The 19563-nt window shown below is 38.9% G+C and overlaps 1 protein-coding gene across 1 annotated transcript in view; it reads right to left on the bottom strand.

The window, feature by feature from the left end:
• CTNNAL1 (catenin alpha like 1) overlaps nucleotides 1-19360 on the bottom strand; it is a 103183-nt gene extending 83823 nt beyond the window's left edge. The window contains exon 1 of the mRNA XM_089482275.1: nucleotides 19235-19360. Within this exon, the coding sequence (XP_089338401.1) occupies nucleotides 19235-19360 (126 nt within the window). The remainder of the gene's footprint in view (nucleotides 1-19234) is intronic.
• Nucleotides 19361-19563: the final 203 nt, after the last annotated feature.

Genomic DNA, 19563 nt, shown 5'->3' with positions numbered 1-19563 from the left:
AGTCCCATCCAGCACTCTGTAGCACCCAATGTGCTGCTGGAGCAACTGAAAGACTATAGAGGAATGTCGGCCAGCAGCCCACTGGCCATTTGCCCAGTTTGTCAGATGGCTAGTCAGGGCCTGACTGCTCTGAACAAACCCTCTCCTATTTATATATCTCAGGCAGAGCATCTTTTTTTATTACACTATTTTCATTTTGATTTAAAATTGCAGATTTCAGCACCATAGGACTGTGCAACCAACACAATGTATCTGATCTCTGCCCATGGCATTCACAAAGGAGTGTCTCCTTCAAGGAAGGCCACATAATTGTTTTTTTTTTAATTATGGTTATGTAATGATTGCGGTTTTGAGTAAAGTAAAATAAATCTTTAAAATATGCATTAATCATGAATCTTTCAGCCATTAAACCCATACATGAATTTTTTCATGTATTAAATGTTTTTTCAAGGTAAGGAATTTCCACGCAAGAACATAAAATTAATAATCATGTTGCACAACATCCATGGGAGGCACAGATCTCAATTATTTTTTTATGTTCCTCGAGGCACAAAGTTTTTATGCTAGTGCCAATCCCATGATAGAAAGTGGAAGAACAGATGGGTATTTCGGACCTGCAAGGAATTGTACATGCTGTCTGAAAACATGTTCACTTTTTATCTTAAAGGGATATTAGTGGTGATATTATTATTATATATTATTATTATTATTAACCCCTTCATTCCCCTATAGACGTACCGGGACGTCCAAAAACGCCCACAAAGAAACCCCTATGGACGTCCCGGTACGTCCAGCCCTTCGTGCAGCGTCAGGGACACATCCCTGCCGCTGCACAGGAGACCAGGCTATCGTTTGACAGCCTGGACTCCCCCCTGTCAGCAGAAGCCGGCATCGCCGGCTTTCTGCTGCCCGATCTCCCCTAACAGCTTCCGGCATGAAAGCCGGTAAGCTGTTATGGTTGAAAGTGCCCGATCGCGCAGTTGCAAACGCGGGATCGGGCATTCCCTTCCGGGTTACGTCACTGCTGACGTAACCCGGAAGGTCATCGGCGGACAGGATATCCCCTGCGGGGATATCCTGCCCTCCGATGAGGCACAGAGACGCTGTGAGGACCTGCATAGAGATCACAGTGTGATCGGTGCAGGGGGGTCGCGGGGAGGGGAGTGAGAAACCATCTCTCTCACTAGGGGAGAAAAGCAGAAAAAAAAAAAAGTTAATTCATTGAAAAAATAATAGTAAATAAATCATTAAAATAATATATATAATACAAATTTTTTTTATAATGTGAGCTGTGATGTCATTATGACATTGCGACATCACTGGCATGTTCAGGAGGTCCCTAGGAGGACCTCTAACCATTTCTGTGTAAAAATAATATACAAAAAATAAAAAAAAAATGTAAAAAAATGAAAATTATTTTTTTTTAAAAAATATATATAAAAAAGATAATAAAAAACCTTACTTCCCATTGCCCTAGCATAACATCTAGCCAGTATAACACTTCTGCCCCCGTTCACAACCCCCAAACCCGTTAAGCCATAGGCATAAAAATTATACAAAATTGTACACCTTATAGTATGCTCCCTGGTGCTGGGAAAGTCTGGAAAATCTATATAAATTAGGTATTTCTGAAATCAGGACACCTGAATTAATAAACGTGGAGGGGATTTTCCATCACTTTACCTAATTTTGTGAGCATTCAGAGGGAAAATGTAAAAAAAAATTAGTTTAATTTTCTAATCTTCGCTAGTTTTTACTAAATTTCTCATTCCAAATTTTCAGCTAATCATCCAACTATGGTATCAAACGAAAGCTCTATCTCTCCTTGAAAAAACAATATATAGTTTATATGGGTACACTATTCACAGGAAAAGAGAATCATCGCTAAACCGACATACCCCAAAAATGGCAAAATTGCTCTGGGCTTTGAGGTACCAAAACCCCCTGGGATTGAAGGGGTTAATAATACACCAACTCTGCTTACTGAATTACTCAGACTAAAGGAAATTGTGTATTGTTTTCACTAAATCCAATTTTATCATACCTTCACCCAGTTACAATTTGCACACCCTAATGGTTTGGAGGCTATACCCCAAAGACATTAACCCATCAATTGTTAAACAAGTAACAATGTATTTTTTTCATTTTTATGTTGAATCCATAAAAAAACATCACAGAAACATAGACCTTGACAACAGATATGGACCATTCATCCATCTAGTTTTTTTATGAAAGAAAGTTATGGGTTAAGGAATTAATATTTATGAAAAACTAAAGAAAGTAACAGAAATTTAAAAAGTTACAACCTATTTTGGTCAACAATAAAAAGCATTTGGATGATAATTTTAACATTGGGTACAATCCTCAAAGATTCTTCAAAAGGTAAAGTAGGTTCAGAAATGCTGCAGGCTAGAAAAAATGTTTCTACTGTCATAAAGGAAAGGTTTTAATTACCATTTCCAAAGAAGCGAAACAAGCTTAGGACAACATACAAAGGACATCCTTAATCTACCGAATTCATTTCTCTCGTACTTGATATTCTTAATATAGTTTGCAATCTGAATATTATATGCTTATAAGGAGAACAATATTTTCAGTATATGTTCTTTAAAATAAAATACACTTTGACACTTCGGTGGGTTTCCCTCTCAATCTATTAGACTGGGACGAACTGGAAATGGAAAAAGGAGCCGGTACTTTAAGGTCAGCAGCCGATGAATAACTTGAGCGCGTCTGCCTGCTGTATGCACTTGTGTGCATGTTACGCTCTTACACTTATAGATGCCAGGGAGCAAGATGTTTTAATTACAAATGAATCTATTGGGTTCTCACTGAGAATTTTGTTCGGGATCATTTGTAAAGAATGAAAGCAAAACATGTTTTTGACTTCAGATCACTCCTCTATTATAGAAGAATCAAAATGGTTTCACATTGAGCTGCTCTTTTCTCTTTTAACACTTGCTTTTTCTTAATGATAATTATAATAATATATTCTGAGGTCGGTAAAACTGGCTTCAATGTGTAGCCACCTAGCCCACTCTGGCCTACAAATACACTTAAAAAGAAGATGTTGTCCCATCCTGTGTTTACCCGAACCTCTACTAATTGGATTCAAGGTTTCCACTGCAGAACACGTACACCTTTATAGCTGTTATATAAAAAGGTACATATATTTTCACACAAGAAAAGTGTTGCTCATTGTTACTATCCTAAATGCATGCTATGAATGCTTTGCTGGTAAGGTCCTTCAGAATGTAAATGGTCCAGCTGGGGAGCTTAGAGATCTCCCTTGTAATTGAGCAGCGGGGTATTGGAAAGCCTGATCTCCCAATAGGCTGACCTGCCTCTGGTGTTACAGCAAACAAGATGGCCTTAAATTACTAAAAAATAGTTCCCGACATAAAAAAGGTACAGACGGAATTCATACTTTGTATTATGACTCAAACCACACATTTCTGTGCACAATATCCATATACAAAATGTCCTTGTGGTATTGTGTGTTTTGTTAAAAAAAAACAGATCACGAAGTATAACAGATTGTTAGCTTTATCCAGAGCACTACACATGTGAAGATGTTATTTTAAGCTTTTTTCTATGTCGTAAAGGAGAAGTAATATGACACATGGACATTTGAGGCAAGCTCCTAAAAGGCTTGAACACCTTTGGAAATGGCTCTAATCTTTCTATTAGCCCTCCATGCAGTGTGTGCATTACAAGCTTAGATATGTAAACCTTTTTTCCATAAAACCCATGACCATATTAATTGAAGAACTAAATCAATAGGCCAAGGTAAAATGTGACTTGTGACAGTAAAATGGAGAAGCACCTTGTGATGATAAAGTAAGATCAGTAAGCGCTATTTATATATGAATGCGGCAAAGGGTGTCATAAATGCACTTTAACCCAAAGATGGAATAACTTTCATTATCATGTTATAAAACAAAAGGCTTTTTAAAGCTTACAGAGGCCTTTCTTTCCTCACTGTCAGTTCTGATGATGTTGTTTCTTTCTAATAAGGCACAAAATGGAGCCATAACAAAGCCTCCTCTTACCCAATATGCTGGGGAGACGCAAATTTTTAGAAAGCACTAACATGGACATTTAACCTGATGGAAACCGTAGCTTTATCTCCGTACTTTATTCTCTAAAGAATTACAAATAGAAGAAAGTTTTTTAAGGGCCAACCCTACCAAACAGACATAGTAAGTAGCTTGAGGTACCATCACCAGGTTCTGGCACCATGAAAATTCACGCAGGAGGGTGGCACCAAAGACATATTTGGCCTATGAATCTAGGGATAGCCATTAATGATACATACCGTATTGGCTCGGATATAGGCCGCACCCTAAAAGTTTGGTGCTTTTTTAAAGAAAGGTTTTTTTTCTTTAAAAAAGCACCAAAAAAACATGCGACACTCTGTCTCCCCCCCCCCGAGATATGCTGCCACTGTCCCCCCCCCCGAGATATGCTGCCACTGTCCCCCCCCCGAGATATGCTGCCACTGTCGTCCTCCCCCCCCGAGATATGCTGCCACTGTCCCCCCCCCCCGAGATATGCTGCCACTGCCCCCCCCCGACTTACCAGAGCAGACTCCTGGGTGTCTTGCGGGGCCGGTGGGGGACATCTACGCAATACGCGTATACAACTTCCGGTGCCGGCACTCAGCGGATGTGCTGGCACCGGAAGTTGTATACGCGTATTGCGTAGATATCCCCCGCCGGCCCAGCAAGACACCCGGGAGTCTGCTCTGGTAAGTCTTGGGGGCAGAGGTAAAACGCATCGTGCGGACGGTCGCCGGCTGCGGCGATGCGGGTAAACAACCTCCGCAGCCGGTGACCGTCCGCGCGATGCGCTTAGACAACCTCCCGTGCCGGCACACCCCCCCCGTGGAAAGTGCTGGCAGGGGAGGCTGTCTGAGCGTAATGGAGAGTAGGATGCAGGTCCCCTGCACTGCTGCAGGGGATCTGTATCCTAACCAGGCTGCCTGCCGGGCGCTAGACCCCGAATATAGGCCGCACCCCCACTTTAAAGACTTAAAGTGGGGGGAAAAAGTGTGGCCTATATTCGAGCCAATACGGTACTTTTCATGAAACGGCTAACATTTCAGGCATTTTTACGTATGTTAACCAATATTTACTTATAAATTCAAATTACAATTTCACTAAAGACTGCAGTGTATTGTTTATTCTTGCTACACACGTTACACAGCCGCACTGAGGGTTACTTCTATTATGCTCACTCTGGGTGATCGCAATGCCATCTTGAAAGCATCTTTAACTATCGAATAGAGTGACTCATTTATTGGCCTTCAAAAGTGGATAATAAATAGTCGATTTCCTCTTCCTCTTTATTGCTTTTTTGTACCAGTATATCTTGCACATCTAACATGAAGAGGTGAAGTAAATCTTACGCATGGATGAGAGAACATTGAACACTAGGAATTCAAACTGTGGCATTTTAAGGGTTTGGCATTTAAGGTAAGGGATTAGAAACACCAGAGTCACCACAGTCTTCTGGATTATACAACTAAATTTATCAGGTCATTAGCCCGTGTTACTGGTCAAAAATAATGTGATATAATGTGATAACGATATAGCAAAATCGTACGTGTGTATAGTACTAAAATGTAAAATATATATATACACACACACAAATAATCACACACACAGTATACAACTAGAATTGACAACACTACACATTAGTAATGCTACCAGTGGACACCAGTGGATAAGGTACATATGTATAACATGTAATTTGCTTTTAACACAGTCAGTAGTAGTTAATAGAGGCTCCATCTATCTCATCCTTGCCCATAATCTGTAATGCATTGCAATGATACATATCTGTACAAAAGCCTTTTATGTACTATAACTGTAATGCTATCTTCTGGCCTCCATCTTAAAGAGAAACTGTCACCTTCACCGCAATAATTTAGTAAAAACCTATAGGTTGTGACTTTTGTTTCACCGTGCAATTGTTTTAGACATATTTAATTAATAACAAGGGGTGCCCGATAGCAAAACTAATTCATTATTTATGAGCTATATAAATTCTGATTCAGGAAATACCCCAATGCTGTATGTATATATATATATATATATATATATATATATATATATATATATATACACATATACACACACACACCTGTATACTGTCTTACCGCATGTTACTTTCTAGTCATTTTTTACAGGGTAGCAACTAAATGTCACAGGATATTATGGAGCATCAAAGAGTCATCCAATACAGAAAGTGAAGTTTGGACCATTAAATGTGATTACAGCTGGTACACTGACACAGTGTTTGATGGACCTTTAAATAATTCACAACCTTCCAGATACTAGGTGGTAGGGCTACATTCCTCCCAACCACCCCGATGTGACATTCCTCATTTTCATGCCCTGTCCCGCTGAGCTTTCGCAGGCAAAAGGGATCACGGGCCAGTTAGGTAGATCTGAACTATTGTTGGTGATTATGGTTCTTTATTACCATGGCCTCATAACAAAGCACAAAATGACAAAACCAACCAAAGTGGATTTCGGCCTTTCTAGCGGGAAGTGTCGAGGAAAAGATAAACTTAAGATGTGCCTCTTTCCTCAAGTGTTGACGGTAGCCAGTTTTAAATTGAAGCATGCTTTGTTTCCTGTTAGTCGCAAGCATGTCCTCTGCTTACTTTCTGTGTGATCTTTAGTATGTCATACTTTTAACTAATCCTAACCAGTGAATCAGAACAGATAGTGATGGTTAAATGATACATTAGAATACTAACAGAAAAGAAAAAAAGTAATGGTTGTGTCATTCAAATGTATTGGGTAGGGGAATTTCTAGTAAGATTGTTTTGTGTCTGAGATGCCTCAGCTGATGACGTTGGCTCGAGGTTGATTTTCTTAATACTCAAACTATAATTTGGAGTCCGGGCATATACTTGAAAGGTTATATCCGGACACAAATTCTCCTGATACCTTATTTTAGGTGCATGGCCAAGATATATTTACTGATCATGTAAGCATGCTATTCATACGTTCCTAGTGCATCTGTAACATCCTTCTAATAAGAGAGTATAGTGGCATTTTTGTATGGCCCACCAGCATTTACAAGGATTCATTGATAGAAGGATCACTAGCTACACACGTAACAAGATTCCATGTATTCATACCAAGCTGTGAAATTGCACATCGATATTTCAAGTGATGTACAAGCACACAGGACAAAAACAGTATTTTCCATTCATCAGTGGTGCACACGTCGGATCTAAAGAAAGTCCAGCGGGTGGATGGTCAGTGGAGAATATTTTGAGTTTTAATCCAAGATGATACCTCTTACTGGGGCAACACAAAAAAGATATAGTTTATCATAATTCAGGGCCTCAGAGGTTTTAAGATTAAATGGTAAATTAAGGAGAGAGGAGTCTGAAATACATACAACGGGAGTAGAAAGTGACACTGGTTAAGGGGATTAGCATAAACGGATAATGTACAGTCAATATGGACCCATGATACAGACTGATAAAGGATTAAAGGAGCCAGGAAGAGTGCAAACGTGGTGAACAGGGTGTAATTACAGAAGTGTGTCATAAAACCACAATCTTGATTTAATTCTGGAAATTGAGAGATATTTAATTCCCCATGTTTTAACATCAACGTGCTTATGAATTTGCACTTTGAAATGAATACAGCGTGGTCTAACATAATGTGTCTAAAATAATTCTGGCCAACCGATGTCCAGTTTGAATAGAGTGTCTATAGTGGATCAGCGTTGCGCAGTTATTGCTTGTCCCCCCCCAAAAAAAAATTTCTATATTGGAATTCTTTGCACTGTATCAGTTATATAACTTTTTTGACTTTGCAAGCAAGTACTCCATGAATCTTTAAAGTCCTGTAGTGACAGCTGGAGTGATGTAAAGAACACCGTCTTTGGACTCTGGAGCAGTGAAAATGTGTTCTAGGAAGTGATGAATCACGCTTCGCTATCTGGAAGTCTGTTGGACAAATCCGAGTTTGGCAAGGTATCTACTGAACTGCATGGTGCCTAATGTAAAATTTGGAGGAAGAGGATAATGGTGTGGGGTGCTTTTCAGGGTTTGTGCCCCTTAGTTCCAGTACAGCATACAAAGACATTTTAGACAATCTTATGCTTCCAATGTCTGGCACCAGTTGGCAGCTTTCCTGTTCCAACAGTATACAAAAGTAAGGTCCATAGAGACATGGTTTGGTGTGGAGGAACATCAAGTGGCCTGCACAGATCCCTGGCCTTAACCCCACTGAACACCTTTGGTAATAATTGGTATGCTTATTTCAAGCGAGGCCTTCTTGTCCAACATCAGTACCTGACCTCGAAAATGCTGTTTTGGCTGAATGGGCACAAATTCTCACAGAAAATCTTGTGAATAAACCTCCCCAGAAGAGTGGAGGCTGTTATAGTCAACTCAATATTAATGCCTATGGTTTTGTAAGTGGATGTCTGACAAGCTTATATATGCGTTTGATGGCCAGGTATCCCCATATTTTTGGTCATATAGTGTATTTCAACAATTTTCCTTAGCGTCGTAAAAAAAGCTGAACAGAAAAGTACAATGATACAAAAGAAATTTCACAATACATTACAAATCAGTTTAGCCTGATCAATAAAGTAAAGAAATACAAAAAGGTATGTAGTTAAAACTAAATTCATATAAATATACTTTAGAGTAGTCAATGAACCCATCAAATTATGGAAAATCTGCATACTCCAAAGTCCTTCCAAAGTGTGTAGTGAATCGAAGCGAGAAGGTTTAGATCATAAGACTCACCTGTAAAGCTTGTGGTATACTGTAGGTTTTATTTACAAGGTTTCAGCTCACAAAACCAATAGCACACTACACTTTTCTTTTCACCTCTGTGGTTGCTTGCTGGTATAGATAGAGGTTAAAATTGCATTGCGGGCTGGCAACAGAGAACATTTACTGCATGGTAATTATGATAAAACAGTACCACAGATTATTATAGTCTAGTGCAGAGTTAGCCAATATGTTACTTTTAAGCTTTCGGTAAAAGGTCTATGGTCCTCAGCCAACCTTGGTCCAGCAAAATTCTGAGGCTCATGGGAACTGTGGTTTATAAACAGATGTATGGTTAACTATTGTATACACATATCCAGCTGAAAAGTGTAAGGGCTAGTTTTTGAATTAATATATTGTCATTTATGTTGTTATCAGCATCCTATTAAACAGTTCTATAAAAAAAAAAATGCACAGAGGTGTAATTCAGCAACTAAAGATAAGTGGAGGCACAAATAGCGATCTAAATTCTCCCTTTTCCCGAATGCTAATTACAGTGTATTTAATTGAAGTGTCACTTTATGTTTGTTTGCTATATGGTATAATATCAGTAAGCATGTGTACATGACCTTAGACCCATTCTAGAATGGATAGACATTGTACAATGTGGTCCAAAACAGCTCAAGCTTTTCTGAGATAAGTCTGTCAGACACATGAAAAAAAGCAAATTTGTTCCATGAGTTTACGCAATACAAAAAGCTTAATATATGCAAATCTGAAGATAACTCATTCTTACTTCTAAGAGACAGTCGATCCTTTTTAAGCAAAAATACAGAAAGAACAAAAGAAACTGTTGTTCTGCTTACTGAAATCCATAAAACATTTTGCAAAATGTCTGGCAAACACATCCAAGTTGCCCCCATACTTTCACAGTTGCATTCGATTCAATTTTGTTTTCACTGTTCACCATGCAAAATATAGGATAGCGACAAACAATTTAAGTGATTTCAACAATTGTTGGACAATAATTGACATTGCTGTAACAGCACATGCTACCCATGATTCAGTTGAAATTAATACACATTAGACAAAGCTCATTCTAGAAATCTAGAAATAAGTCCTTTTTAACTGTTTAATCACAAATTGAATTGAAATAAAAAAAAAAGGCATTTTAGTTGGTTTTATTTACAGAGCACTGGATTACTTAAGTCTAGTACATCAATCTACAGAGTGAGTTCTGATTGTTCAATTGGTGACTGGCACCCCACCAGCCATTAAGGTATTATTGTTTTTGGCAGAATTGTCCTGTATTATATATTACTGTTGAAGTAAATAAGGTTAAATGCAGGGAGCAAAGCCTTTCTAAAAGCTTTCTGTCTTTTAGATCATCTAAAATACTACTGACATAGATTCTAAATGCATGCCTGGTTTTAAAAGCACATTGTTAATCCACAGTACCCAGGAGCAGACTATTTGGCACACCTGGCAATAGCCCAGTGAGCTTTTGACCATTGCTGTCCCACAATTTCTCGACTGCAGATCGAATGCTTCATCGTGTGCATCAGGCGGCAGCTGGAGTTAAATTGCCAGAGCCGCCTCATGATTGCCATTCCTGACTATACATCATACATAGTTTTATTCACATTGACCCAGCAGGAAAAATGGGCAGACATGTAAGGCACAAATGGGTCTTATCTGCCTTCAAATTCTATGTTTTTAAATCATAACATTGGCATTAGCCTTACTTCTGCATTAAGACAATGTCCTTGAAAAAATACATGAGTGCTTTTAGCAGGCCAAGATGGAAAAGTAGAAAATCAGATTCACAATTAACTTTATTTTGTAATCTATTTTACTTGGCAACATTTATTTCACGAGGTCTATTCTGGCCAATAACAAATCCTCTTAATAAACTTCCAAGCTATATCATTAAAGAATACTAAAATCTTGGCTCTATGCATTGACAGATGATTGGTACTTTTATTTAGGCAACTTCTTATTTAACAAGTATCTTACAGCTATTTAAAGGTTGCCATTTTACAGTCAAAATCAGGTCTGATCACTGCCTTGTCTGTAAAGAATGTCTGAAGAGCCAACAAGTGTGGGTTAAGATGAATGCTCAACATAAATAAGATGGATGGTGCGTTCATGACATGGATAAAATTCATGTTTTGTTTTTTTTTAAAAGGAGGAGGGAAATAGCTAACCTTCTAATTTCAGAGATCATCCCAACGATTTTACATGGAAAATCTAATAATGTTAATAATAAAAACATTGCCAGCATTCTTCACTCTCATGCAGCTCAACCGATCTTGAAAATATGTGAGCTATTAGAAAAATCATACCAGGTCACAATGATGTACATACCTAATAGGAGTACAAAAATATGTCTAAACATAATCAGCTTTAAGAAAGAATGATGTGCTTGATGTTCTAGATTTCACACAATACAGAAGAATAAGAACTTGTTATTTTATATGAGAATATAAAAATCTTGAACCAGATACGTCAGGGTTGTGCTAAGGCAGACACATAGGATGCGCCGTGCCCAGACACCACTATAGGTGGGACGGCAGGTTGGGGAGATCTTTCTCCAACTGGCCCACCAAGCTGCAGGGTGCAAAGCCAGTGGCACTGTTGGAACAGACCTGCATGATCCATCTACTGTACCTCCGGCTGCTTGGTTTGGAACAAATTGATGGAGATATTTTTTAGAAGGGTCATTTTCTAGAGGGGTTTAAAGACAGTCTGTGCCATAACCAGGAAAAAGCCTTCTTGGCATCTTTACAAGGGATTTCAAATACAACATCAGTCTACATCCTAGCTTAACCGCCTCAGTGCCAAGCCATTGTGCATGTTGTGTACAGAGCTTTAGTTGCCAAACCTCAGAAATCAATCGTCTTTGCAGAAAGAAAAAAACAATAATGACTGTAACTTCTTTAGCGTAATTAAGAGCTCTCCATAAATTAAAAAAAATAGAAGGATAAAAGATTTGGCCCTATTAACAACTATGGCATAACAGACATGACATTAAGCATAATATATATTTACATATATATATATATATATATATATATGTATATACATATACTATATACATGGTCCTGGCAGCATGCCATTGTGTGTGTGTGTGTGTGTGTATATATATATATATATATATATATATATATATATATATATATATATAGTGAAAATAAATAAATAATTTATCGGCCATAAAGTCCTACGTTTCTAGAACGGTTATCTTACTGCACCCTCGTAGTAGTCCTTAGATATTTCTTAACATACAGAAGTTAAAAACTTTGCAAAGCTTTACCAGCATCAGCAGTTTGTAACACATTCCTTGAGGAAGCATATTTCAGAGAATGGGATTTAACCCTAGTATTCTCAAAGTATTCTGGGAATTCTAGTTATTCTGAGCCAGAAGAATTGTACTTGGGAGGAACCAGCAATACTTGCTAAGTCCGGTCCATATAAAATCAGGAAATGGCTAGCGATCTGCAGGAAACTGTTTAATTCATCTCAGGAGATGGTTTCAAAAAATCTTTTTAAGTAATTATACTAAATTGTCACAACAACCTTCTTGACGGAGCTTTATGGTTACATAATCAACTAAAAGTCCGGATACAGTGTTAGTTCTGACGCTTGCCTCCACAACTTGTTTAATCAGAATGGTTGGTTATCATGCCAACTCATAACTAATAACAATGTCCCTGTGGTAATTAGAGATAACTTAATTGGTTAGTGGAGTGCTAATTATAGAAAACTTGAAAAAGCCTCTTCTGCTTCTTCCTCTTGAGAACAGAATTTGAGAAGTTAGATTAATTTATAACATGCTAATTTAAATGCTAATTCATGGGTTATTCCCAAAACACTTGCTGACAGTCCAAAGTAGTACGGCTATGGAACATTTTTTTCTTCAGTAAATCTTGATTTATGTTTTTATTTGGCCTATTTTATACACTGAGAGTCCTGAATCCCAATAAAAGCTTAGCCATGTTCGCATCTTTGGATCCCAAAGACATAACATTTGGGATCTTACTCATCACCATACCTGGGAACTTCTGGGCTTTCCATTGCAGGACGTGGCCAGGACTGCCCGCTGACGTCGGTGGGAGGTCCCCCATTTAAAGGGAAAATGGGCGGTGAGCGGGGCATTTCAAGACCCCGCTACCATTTCTTTTTTTTCTTTCTGCTATATAGACTGATCAGTCGTTGATCTGGTCTTAGATTCGGGATAACTATTTGCCTATCCTATACATGTTTACATTCCTTAATGGTATTAGGCTCTACCACTTCCTTACATTACATCTTAGCATGATGTTGCTTAGCACGTGCAAGCACTTCAGGTCTAAAACTTAACTTGCCAAATTTACTAAAGCAGGCATGAAAGAATGAATTCATCATAACAGTCCACATAAAAGCTTTTCAGCAATTTTTAAAACTCTAAGATGTCACGAATTATCCTCCATTCCCATAATGTCTGTAACACCAGAATAATAGACAGTGAATTAAAAAAACGAACACCAAATGATAACTACGGAAATATCCTTGGCTACCATTTGTCATGCGCTAATCAACAAAACGTGAAATGCGTGAGTGTCCTGGAAACCATGGCCAATATCGTCACACCGAGTACCACCTGTGTGTCTTCATGGCTCATGTGTATTGGGGTCCATCTTTTCTGGTTTAGCACAGTAGTTCCATGACTGCCAGCAGTGACAATCTCACTTATACACATGTCTTCTTAAAACATACACTCTCTCTTCTGCACCTCTCTGTGTCATCCCAAAGGTCACACTGATGATCCATGGCCCACAATCTGACAAACCAAACTAGGGTACTATCCTTCTAATATCAATGAGCCTTTTTATCATATAAACAGGTGCATATCTCATAATGTATAATAATCATATATCATAATGTATAATAATAGTACAAAAGAGTTTCCACATACAAGCATACACTGATTGTTATTAATAACAAATATTGCTGTTAATTTATAATGGTTATTTACAATATATACTTTTCCTACTATAGATTCTGTAGGGTATCTTAATCAGCAAAGTTGTTAAAAAAAACAAAAACACTCCATGACACTCAGGAAGGTAGGTGTATTATTTAAAGCCCCTATGTGCATGTCAGCAGCACTGGAATGGCTCAGAAATGCATCCTGCCGTTTATTTATAAGCTGGAAAGCTCAGTTGCACGCATACCTGAAAGACTTTGCTCCCACAAGGCCTTCACAGCAAGATCCTATAAACCCTATTTACAGCAGGTTGTAGAATGATACATCATGCTAAAATACCATGCTTAAAATTGAACATTCAAAAGTGTGGGTCAGCAGGTTTCACTTCTGATAACCTGATATCTCTCACTATTAATGCAGCCCCCTTTTAAGGGGAAAAAGATTCTAGAGGGGTGAGGACTTCTAGATATGATGCATAAAGGGTTAAGGGCAAGGGTTTTCAACAGTGGCGTCGGCAGGGGGGGGCCAGAGGGGGCCATGGCCCCCCTTAAATCATGCTGTGCCCCCCGGTGTGCCCCCCCCAATTGAAACGCCGTCTTTTTTCTTAATAGATCCGGAGGAGAGAGAGAGAGGCGCCGAGCGGTCGCTGAGGAATAAGTTCTCAGCGACCGTTCGGCGCCTCTCACTCTTTTCCGCGACCGCGAGGCCTCTGCCTTGGTCGCAGTGCCGGCATTTCAAGCCGAGCGCAGGTATATGATGTCATATCCGGCGCTCAGCAATGAAGCCGCGCACACTGCGGCAGAACCAGGAAGACAGAGACCTCGCGATCCCGCCGCTGGACTTCTACAAGCCCAAGGTAAGTGAACTTCAAAGGGGGGGAGGAGGGTAGAAAGTTAGGAGGGGGTTAGAGAGTGAAAAGAGGTAGATAGGAAGTGAGAAGAGGTAGATAGGGATACATTGGGAGGGAGAGAGGGGGTAGATAGGATAGATTGGGAGGGAGAGGGGGTAGTTAGGATAGATTGGGAGGGAGAGGGGGTAGTTAGGATAGATTGGGAGGGAGAGGGTGTAGTTAGGATAGATTGGGAGGGAGAGGGGGTAGTTAGGATAGATTGGGAGGGAGAGGGGGTAGTTAGGATAGATTGGGAGGGAGAGGGGGTAGTTAGGATAGTTTGGGAGGGAGAGGGAGATATTAACATATATTGGCAGCAGGGGCTAATATTAATATTAATTGGCAGCAGGGTCTAGTATTTATATTCATATTGGCAGCAGGGTCTAGTATTTATATATATATCGGCAGCAGGGGCTAATATTAATATATATTGGCTGCAGGGGCTAAGTTTATATATATATTGGCTGCAGGGACTAATAATATATATTGGCAGTAGGGGCTAATATTAATATATACTGGTAGCAGGGTCAAATATTAATATATATCGGCAGCAGGGTATAATTTTTATGTATATCGGCAGCAGGGTATAATATAAGTATATATCCGCAGCAGGGGCTAATATCAATATATATCCGCAGCAGGGGTTAATATTAATATATATCAGAAGCAGGGTGTAATATTTCTATATATTGTCATCAGCAGGGGCTAATATTAAAGAATGAGAAATAACTGCCTAACGTGTGTGTGTATATATGTGTGTATATATATATATATATATATATATATATAGTGTATATGTACCGTTTTATAATTGGCCCCCATACTTTGGTTCCTGGCCCCCCATGTGCCCCCCCTAAATATGAAAGCTGGAGACGCCACTGGTTTTCAATGAAACTTGGCAACACTTGTAGATCCACAGACAGAGGCGATTCCTCAAGAAAATGAGGAACTGCAAGTCACTTTGGCTCTGAAGATGTTAACAAGAAAGGAAACAGACGGGAGAGGGGGAGACTCTGTAGTCACCTAACACACAGCCACATATTAAAACCCTGGACCAAAGCCAGAGGTACAAAGCATGTGACAAACTCCAGTCCTGCCAACTTCCTCTAGTGGGGCAAAAGATAATTTGGTTGTGACTGAAATACTACACTGATTGTCACAGAGTAAAACACTTACTAGGTAATTCTGTTGCACAGAAACCAGTCACTCAAAGCTGTAACTCGGAGTATATTTTAGTGTCTTACATTTGTCACTGAAGAATACACACATTATAAATTCCTGAAATGATATTGTGAGTATATTCCATAAAAAAAAAAAAAAAAAAAAAAAAAATGATATATATATATATATATATATATATATATATATATATAAAAATATTTCACATAAGTTGTTTTGTTTTTATACACAATGTTATATTGTTTATATTCACACCAACAAATTAAACACCCAGTTTGCAACAATAAATTATTGTTTCAACTAGAGTTTAGAGAATTGCACTTAGTGATATTAGTTGGACTTGGTATTAAAATTGTTCACAATACGCAGGAGTTGTCGCCGCTGGCCTAATAATCCCTTGGGAGGATAAATGGAAGACACAAAGTGTGATACACATTCCTCAAAGTTTTATTGCTGTAATGTATTTTTCTTGAAAACAAATTCGTGATAAAAAAAAATAAAATGTGTTCCTTGTACAAATCACATAGATCATTCTATGAAGTGTAATCTTAGTCTTACTAAGCCTGAGCCATGAAATTAGACAAATATAAACATTAATTTCTATAATACATAACGATAAAATTTATTTTCATGCTTTTTCAGCAGAGACAACTCGCACCCATCTGCGTCCTCATCACACCTTCAGAGCCCTCTTGGAGCAGTGGAATAGACACACAGCAGTAGGTGGTCTGGAAAGGGGAAGCAACAAGACTGGTTCCTCTCTTGTTTATACTCTAATGTGGCTTGGCAGTCATACTTATGAAAGGCCCCAATATTTGATGTCATGGCATTTTACTCTAGGACACATTTCTTAATAAGCGGGCGGTATCAGGCAAATGCCAAATCTGTGTCAAGCTTTGACCTTACTCTACTCCTGAGCTAAGCCGCCAGAAGACAAAGAGCAGAGCTGCCTGGGGACTCTGCACTTAGTTGATGCTCACCCCTTGCGCCACTGCTCTCCTGAAGTTTCTCAGCTTAGAATAACCTATTAACAACTATATGTTTTGTCTTAATCCACATGGAACCTCTCCTATTAAATCCAGTCTATCACTCAAACCGAGAAAGAACAGGGTCTGCACATTAGATTAAACCGACACATTAGAAAATCTCGGCTTCAAAGTGTAGTGGTTTTCACAGCAACTCACAGCTAAGAAACCTTAACAACTGCCAGTATGAAAAAAAAGCATCAGTAATGAGGTTCAAATTATGGACGCAGCTTCTTCAGTTTCTTTCTTATATCACCAGCAATCTTGGTGTTTTATTGCATGTTTCTTGTGGTCGTACGTCTAGGCCACCTACCTGCTTTTCCCCTAGCCTAACATAGTATCCTGTGTACAAATATACTTCACTATGACTATGCAACACAAGTGTGAGGTCTCTACCCACTGATAGAATATTATCTCAACAACAACATTATGATTCTAACATTGTTTAACTCTCAAATCTGGCTTTGACGTGTATGCCTTTGAAAAAGAATATTACAATTGGTTTAATAAAAAATCATATTAATCTTTATGTAATACTTAACTAGAAAATTTGCATTTGTTTTAAATATGTTTAGTATGTACAAAATGCAGGAATAAAAACATGTTTTATTTACACAGTATGTATACACACATCATATATAGCACAAAAGAAAAATAGCACATGGTACATGGGCACAAATCAAAAAAGATACCCAAATATACTAGAGAAAGAACACAGACCCCAAGGCGTCTATCACTGACCCATACAGCTCTATTATTAGCGATTCATTTTTAAAGCCCAGTATATTTGGCAGAGTAACAGGCATTGGTTTACAGTGTTTTTGCTTGCCTGGGGCATAAACATTATTATTATTTATTCATATATTGGAAGCATACCGCTGTGCAGTACAAATTGTGTCTAAGACACACTGCATTCAAACTATGTTTAAGAATGATCTCCAACACACTGCATTCAACATTGAGAGTGATCAGGTATATTTTGGTAACAGCTCAAAGGGTTAAGTTAATGTTATCTTCCAAGTAGAAACAATAGCGATCAAAGATTTCTACCACAATGCCAAATTATCAACCAGCGGGAAGGGTTAAATGTCTGGTGTTCTTATAATCAAGAAAAAGCCCAGCGCCCCTGAGGTATTTGTGACAGCTTGAAATGTAACAGAGAACAGTCACTTGCCTATACATTTCCTAGCCATAATACTGCATTACACATCCACTTATACCAGTTACCATATTGGTCTGCTCCTGAGTTTGATAATGCCAGTTACCCCATTCATCTGCTCTTGAATGTGTCTAATGCGGGTTTATCCCATTGGTCTGCTCCTGAGTTTGCCTAATGCCAGTTACCCCACTCATCTGCTCCTGAGTTTGCCTAATGCCAGTTATCACACTGATCTGCTCCTGAGTTTGTTAATGCCAATTACCCCACTGATCTGCTCCTTAGTTTGTTAATGCCAATTACCCCACTGATCTGCTTCTGAGCTTGCCTAGCACTGCATTGCCAGTACAGAATGTCCAGATCTGCAGATTTCTATTGTATTTTGTCCTCTATTCATACTCCTATCCTTCCAGTAAGGGTCAATGCCATAATTACCATGTACATCAATTGTGTTCGATATATTTAAATTAAACAAATTCATGTTTTAATTATTTGGTGAACCATAGCGTAAACATGTGAACTTTAGCCAAGCTTTTTAATTTAAAATGATGCACTGACTCACATTACCAAGAATGATATACAATGCCTAAGACAGATAAAGATTTAGACGAAATTGATGCCTTTGAGGTGGATTTAAATGTATTGCTGGCAGGGGAGATAAGTGGGATTTGAGGCTTCTGATAACGCAAGACAGTTGGATATCTACCAAGTTGATAGTTAATTACAAACCAAAATAATAAAAACTAAAACAATATATGAACAGCTACATATGTCTAATGTATCCAAATGTGTTTGTCTAACCCAAACAAGAATTCAATTCTAGATCAGCTACTAGAAGAGTGCAAGAAGAGTCCAGTTCTAGTGACCCATAGCATCCTGATGTCATATAATATTAACACAGATAAGATGCTACTCCAAACACAACTATTCCAAGGAAGCTGGCTGTTCCTATTGAAAATCCTTTTTTGTGGGACTGTCCCTCTTACTCTACTTGTGTGTTCTCCCCCAACAACAATCACCATGCACAGACCCTCCACAATACAAAGAACCCAGGCTAAACGATACTCAATGAACACCAGCAGTGATCTGCTAATGGCAGGTAAGTCCAGAAAATCCACGCAATACCACAATCGCTAGAGCAAGTTTCATTAACCCCTCTCTGTCCGGATTCTGCAACAATAAGGCTGCTAGTTCAGTAGGTGGTGGCGAGGGGTTAACAGTTCTCAGATCTCAAGTCTGTATGTAGGTTTTCAGCGCTTACCTGAGATACCAGCGGGATGAGAGTCTGCTCCACGGATTTGGTTTTGATCTCCAGACCTGTGTCCATGCTGAATCCGGAGGAGGATGAAGAGGAGACCCCACTGCTGCTGCACGGAGAAGTAGCCATGGCTGGGTAAACGCTTTCAGATTAGTCCCAAGCTGTAAGCGACAGCCTGTGCCTGCCTGCCTGCCTGCAGATCTTACTTGGATCAGCAGAAGCACTGTATGTGCGTGACTCTGGATCTGCTGACTACTTCTAGAGGTTCTCTCTTCTGCTCTTCAAAACGTAAAAGCACACCTCCAGAACAAGAGGTACCAAACTACAACTAC

This window comes from Sceloporus occidentalis, unplaced genomic scaffold, assembly GCF_023333645.1.
Source record: "Sceloporus occidentalis isolate IW3139 unplaced genomic scaffold, rSceOcc1.0.p SCAF_18, whole genome shotgun sequence".
NCBI classification, from domain to species: Eukaryota; Metazoa; Chordata; class Lepidosauria; order Squamata; family Phrynosomatidae; genus Sceloporus; species Sceloporus occidentalis.
The sequence above is the reverse complement of the archived record's forward strand: the minus strand, read 5'-3'. Positions and strand labels throughout refer to the sequence as shown.